The sequence below is a fragment of the Perissodus microlepis genome, chromosome 22, assembly GCF_051167445.1.
Source record: "Perissodus microlepis isolate ML-2025 ecotype Zambia chromosome 22, ASM5116744v1, whole genome shotgun sequence".
NCBI lineage: Eukaryota > Metazoa > Chordata > Actinopteri > Cichliformes > Cichlidae > Perissodus > Perissodus microlepis.
The window spans coordinates 29,720,675-29,727,199 of record NC_140481.1 but is presented as its reverse complement, the minus strand read 5'-3'; the positions used below and the strand labels follow the sequence as shown (position 1 = coordinate 29,727,199).

Here is a 6,525-nt window from a genome sequence, read left to right as displayed (position 1 = left end):
TTATTCCTCATTAACATGAACATTAGCAGACATGAGAGGATTTTTCCCTTTCCCTAAAGTTGCCCCCTTTACTGCCTTTTTGACTTTTATGATTTCCTAATACACGCCTTACTCTCTGAGGGATATTTGTTGTTTAATCGCTCGTTTGATGGTTAAAAGTGTTTTCTTGTGTTTGTAAATAATCTGTCAGACTGTGTAGTGTAGTGTGATGAGCAACAATAACTCTCTTTCTGTGGTCCTCAGTAATGGAATCAGACTCTGATGGATCCCACTGCTCTTCAGATAAAATAGGAGCATCAATTCACACCTTTCATGGACTGAAAACACCCGAAGGACTTAAAACCAACTGCCAATTCTTGAGGTTCATAGACCTTTGGTACTCACAAATGACCAGCTATATATTTTTGTCATGTTTTATTTTCACTGGGTCTCCTTTGTGTCCTATGTGTGTGTGTTTGAGTAAGAGTTGTGTGTGTTTCGGTCATTATTTGTCTGTCTCAGTTGTCAGTCCATGTTTGGTGAAGTTCACTGTGTCTGTGGTGAAACTGACCTCTGTGTTAAAAGTCCAGCTGATTGCAATTGCAGGAGAAAGTATGATCGCGTGCGATCCGGCTGCAATGTGGTGCTGAGGGGTCAGAACTGTGGGCCGCGGCACATACTCAGTGCTGAAAGGTTGTAACGACAAATTTACAACCAGGGCCCTATTTTTGCAAACACATTGGGAAGCTTTCCAGCGGATTCTTACCGTGTGTGTCTGTGAGTGCGTGCATGTGTGGTATATAATCTTACTAGAACATTACTGAGATATGATCCAATCAGTGCATACATGTTAGGTCAGCATGTTTAAAATCCTCAAAAATGCATATAATTGTAAAACAACTTACATTCAAATAAAATGGTCATATATAAAAATAATTTTATTACATTAAAAGTATACTTTATAAACAATATATCATTATACAGCTACAGAAGTATTTACACAGTCTCAGTAAGGTATTGCACTGTTATCATTATTATGTATAATAATTTTTACATTTTATAATGTTTTACAATACAAAATAAAACAAAATTAGTCTTTTGGTTGTGCATAAAATGCTACACATGAGCTGCCAGGAGCTTAGTGATAGCTAATAACAATAATGATGAGTTACATTAGCTAAAATTTGTAAGCATTTTAGGGTATAAAAGTGCTATTAAAGTGTTAATATATATTATTACTTTCAGAAAACTGTTTTTTTTTTTAAACCAAAAACCAAACAGTCAAAACCCCCTCTGTGGTCTAAAGTGGACCTCAGAGGTGTTTATGACTTGGCTCTGCTGTGGTCTATTTACAGTTCATAGCCTGCTATGACGTATTATACTCTCTGAAATCTAGAGTCAAATATAGATGCAGTGCCCTGCAGAAGTTATCGCATGTGATCATTACACACTAAACAGACTAGTTACAGACCAGTTAATGCAAATAATCTTGATACCTACAGCTGTTTCTACACTGGTCATTTAAAATGTTGGTTAAAGTAAATATTTTTCATTTATTTGACGTGAATCAAGCAGCTGTTAGACTTCCTCACTAACCGACAGTTTCCCAGAAAGCAAATTCCCCATAAACCATGGAGTTTTGTTTTAACAAGGGGAATTTTTCCAAAGTTGTTTTCTTAATGTTTAGAGGTTAAACATGTGGGAGGTGATTTTTTTTTCTTCTAACACATCGACCACCTGCTTCCTTTCCCTTACACAACCTGATGGCTCACAGTTAAATGTAATAGAAGCTTACCTCAGTATTCGCCATAGTGTAGTATTTTTTTGTGTTAATCTATGCAACAGAAAAACAGAAAGCATTTAAAAAGCAGTAATGTACAGTTACAAAATTAACTTGTGAATAATATAAATCGTATGTGCTCAACTTTCAAATGTAATTTCTATTCAGTTCATTTTTTAATGTGGGCATTCACAACAAAAGTTGTCTCAAGGTGCTTTGTGATTACGGTGAAGACTCCACAGTATCAGAGGGAGAACCCCAATGATCCCCTATCAGTCAGCACTTGGCGAGAGTAGGGAGGAAGAACTCCTTTTAACAGGAAGAGATCTCCAGGAGTGTGAGGCTTTTGTAAGGTTAAAGTGAAGACAGAAAAGAGCATAGAAAGACATTTGTCTCTTTCAGCTTAGTTTTGGTAGACTTTGTTAACTTAACGCTCTCCTCTCCCTTCCATCTCTTTCATGTTTCTGATCCCTCCTTTCCCTCTACTCTTCTTACGCGCCTTCTCCAGCCTCACCCTCTCTTTCTCCATCATCCAGTCTCCTCCCAGGTAACTCAAAGCCTCATCAGGTTGCCTACGAAGCTGTGGCCGTGGGTTGAGGAGTGACTGGAAAAAGGAACAGGCCAAATGGGTGAAACATGCAAACTGGGGAGCTTTGGGAATGTGGTTCTTCTTTTCCAGTCCAGCCTCATCCAGATCCTGCGGGCTCTCTGTTTGTGGCTCAGCCCACACGTCCAGTTCATCGTTGGGGCTTTTACTTCTTTCAAACCACTCTTGATATTTCAGGTATGAGTGGCAGTCGCTGGCTGTTTCAGCCCAGGGGTGGCTGCCGGTAAGCATGGCGTATGTCAGGATGCCCAGCGCCCAGCTGTCTGTACTTGGCTCCACGGAAACCCAAACTCTCTTTTTCTTCTTCTCTTCACCATCCTTGATGCCATCATTTCCATCAGTTATACTGCTGCTGTCCTTGTTTCCTCGAGCAATCTCAGCCTCGGGGGTGCAGTAAGGAGAACTGTACCAGACTTCTGGGATCCTGGTTCCCCTGGACTTTACCTGGGTAAATATTGATTTGCCACATTTAGACTGATAGTGGATGCAAATATGGATAAATTAGATGAAATATGCCATAAGTCTTGTGCAGAACACATCTGAGCCATAGGCGGCTGCTTTTACTTGGTTTTCTTCTGCATCATATCTTAGCGAACAGCTTGTTAATAGACCTGCCAGCTAGATGCTATTGTTATTTATGTTAGTTTTGTCCTTCATACTGACCATGCCAAAGTCTCCCAGTTTGACCCAGCGGCAGGCAGAGTCACAAAGGAAGACGTTTTCTGGTTTGAGATCTCTGTGGACAAAACCAAGAGAGTGCAGGTGGGAAAGTGCACCACACAGTTGAGACACCACCCGCTGACAGCAGTCCTCCTCCATACCAAGCTACAGAACAAATGGAGAAGAAGAAGATAGAAAGTCTATCAAAGTCTAACAAAACAAATTATCTTCCAAAACATAAATACAGTGTGAGTTAAATTGTTCAGGAATCATAACTCCTTTGTTAAAATCTTTATACCTCAGGTATGATGACTTCGTACAGATCACCGAAGAGGCTGGCTTGCTGGGCAAAGATGTAGTGTGATGGTGTGGAATAGGCTATTCCCAGAGCTCTGGTCAGGGATGGGTGTGTACAGAATGACAGGGAGAGGTTATACTCCCTCAGGAAAGAGAACAGAGAAGTAGAGTCACGAGGGAAGAACTTCAGAGCCATCGGAGTGCCTGAAAGATCCAAAGATACTGTACTGATGTAGGTGTGTTTTTAGGGGATCTTGAAGCCATAATGTGTTTGTTTAGCTCCTCACCTCTCTTTCTGTGTACAGCCAACATAACTTTTCCATATGAGCCTTCACCCAGCAGCTTCAGGACCTTGAAGTGCTCTGATGTGTCCATTGAGTTCAGAGACTGAGCCGTCAGATGACACATCTCATCCAAAAGTTTTGCGGCAGCCTGGACAAATAAACACAGAGTACTGTAATTACACCAATGCTTGATACAAAGCTTAATGGGTGGGAATGTCAGAAATCTGCATAATAAGATTTCTAGGTAGGTAATGTCCCTGTGTAAAAGCAGGCTGAATAAGCAGGTTTCTTATATTTCATGTAAGCAGATGATTGTGACAACACTCCACACTATTTATTGATATCATACTACTGACTTCCTAAAATATTTCTCTTCTGAACTGAATCCCTCGCAGCTCTTTGGAATGTAACACCACCATTGCAGGGATGATCGTCGTCATGGTGATGCTTGCAATACTCGTTCCCGGGTATAAACATGTCTGTTAATAGCCTCGTTAAATCCCCCCACACAGTCACACACGCAGCGGTGTTTTGTTTTGTCTGGTAATGTTTCCACTACAGCTGGCACCCTCGGGCCTGGGTTAGTTTGGATTAACTGTCACCATACGCATCCAGACAGGGAGCGGCTCATTACAGCTCATCAGTGAACAGCTCAGAGCCGTCAATGTGCTGCTCACAGAGGCCGTGAACCCTTCACTGAGGCTTTGTTCACACTAAGAGAATGACTCGGATCTACCTAAATTTTTCTGCCCATAAAATTTGGTAATTTTACCCTTATTTGTCTTTAATTTCATAAAAGGGCCCCAAGAAAGAGTTACATTACATTAGCAGTTAGGGAAGAAATGTACCTTATTTTTAATCATTTGCACCAAATTAAGTTTTTGCATTAAGTTTCCATTTTAAAGAAATGAAGATTATAAATTCCAAGTGCCTTCCTAAAATAAATGCAACAAATATTTATCCCATGCTTTTTGATAGCTATCAATAATAATAATAATAATAAAAATAACTGTTGCAACATCAGTGGGTGTCATTTTATGCTCTCTAATCCTCTTCTACTGGGTGGTTTGGGTGGAAACTGAACTCTAACCCTCTGAGCATCTGTGTAATGCCCAGATTACTAAACTATCAAAGATAAATAGCAGGACCATTTGATCCTTTGCAGCAGTTTATATGTAATTTGTCAGATAAACAATTCAATTAAATTTGATTTATATAGTTCCAAATTACAACAACAGTCACCTCAAGGTGCTTTATATTGTAAGGTAAAGACAAAAACACAGAGAAAACCCCAATAATCAGACAAGACACCCTGTGAGGAAGCACTTTGGCAACAGTGGGAAGGGAGAAACAGGATCAGTAAATGAGAGATTAAATTGTTTGTGACTTTTTAAAAATATAACATCTTCGTTATTGTGGCTCTAATAATAAGTGTTAAAACACACAGTATACATTTTAATATGCTTCTTTTATCTCTAAATATGAAGGTACATGGTTTAACTGAAGAGCAGGGATCATGTAGAAGATTCCTCCTCAGATATCAGGGAAAAATCCAAAGTTTTCCATTAATTAATTAATTACATACAAAGGATGCATAGAGTGAAATAATCATTCTTTAATGAGTGTAGTATATATATGTATATGTATATGTATATGTATCTCTATGTCTGTTCCCAAACTCGTAGATTACTGCTTCAATCTTGAAGAAACTAAGCCTATAAGCTACTTAGGGTACCAAGATTTGGAGCATTTGTGTGGTAATACAAAATATTTACTTCAATTACAAAGTACTGTTTGTCCAAATGCACGTTATATGTACATTTTACTGACCACCAGACGACTTAAGAACCGACCAGTTTTTGACCATGTTTGCCATAAAAGGCATTGCTGCGAATGATAGGTGTGGTTGTTGTACTCATACCTCTGCCCAAAATCATATTTTGCACTAATTTAGTAATTAAGCTATTTGGGTTTATGATTCACATGTAGAGCAACATTTACAAATAACAGAAAACGTGTAAAACAATCACTGTAAACAGCTGATGCTGAAATGAGCCATACTAAATACATGATGTGGCCATTACCATACCATCACTTTTTATAGTTTACATGGTCCTAATGAATTTCTAATGGTTCCAAATTCTTAGTAATTAAATATATTTTCTTTAAAATTCTCAACTGTAATTGGGCCAAGTTTGATGGGCTCGACATATTAATGCACATACACTGTGAGTGCAGTGTGCATTGTATCCAGTTACTCTATTTAAATTATTTTTAAATGATTGGATGAGCCAGTGTATTTTTTTAAGTTTTCCAGAGGTAATTTGGGTTTGATTGGTCCAGGTTAGGACAAATCAATAATTAAAATATCTCCTTTGAGAATAACTGTCCTTGTTACACAGGATACTTCTCCGGCTCTGACTTACCATCATGTTGCTGCAGTTGTTCAGTTCAAAGTCGGTGATCCAAAGCTACGTTCTCCTCTTCATTTAGCAGGTGCACCAGCTGGTAGAGCCTCCACGCCGAGTCTTCTTTCCACCCACCGCACCAAAATGCAGAATTGTCGCAGCAGGCAGAGTTTGGTTGTAGTCTGCACTCAGTCAGGAAAACCCTTCGACTGGATTGCGAGAGGCTTTCGTGGCTGCTGCTGCTACAACCTTTATCCCAAAGTGATCTGTCCGCACCTCCCCTCCTCCTCGTGTCCTCTCTTATTGCAGTGAAAGGCGGATCCTGAAGGGTGTCATGCATGTTTGTGTGTGTAGAAGACCGTATGTTACCTCCAACCTGTCATTATTTGGGTTTTGAGTTCAGTTGACCTGTGTTTTGCACCAGTTATCTCTGTTGAACATTTCACACATTTTACAATTGTGACTGTAATTTCAAAATTGACTTAAAAGCAGTTAACAATCCACAAGTGG

At 39.4% G+C, this 6,525-nt stretch overlaps 1 protein-coding gene across 1 annotated transcript; it reads right to left on the bottom strand.

The window, feature by feature from the left end:
• Nucleotides 1-974: 974 nt before the first annotated feature.
• Nucleotides 975-6,265, bottom strand: LOC146363474 (serine/threonine-protein kinase SBK2). The gene is made up of 5 exons (XM_084919566.1): nucleotides 6,034-6,265; nucleotides 3,611-3,755; nucleotides 3,325-3,527; nucleotides 3,030-3,191; nucleotides 975-2,810 (listed from the first exon to the last, which is right to left on the bottom strand). Exons 1-5 carry the CDS (start codon nucleotides 6,037-6,039, stop codon nucleotides 2,187-2,189), a joined length of 1,140 nt encoding a protein of 379 aa, XP_084775692.1. The 5' UTR covers nucleotides 6,040-6,265; the 3' UTR covers nucleotides 975-2,186.
• Between the last annotated feature and the right edge of the window lie 260 nt (nucleotides 6,266-6,525).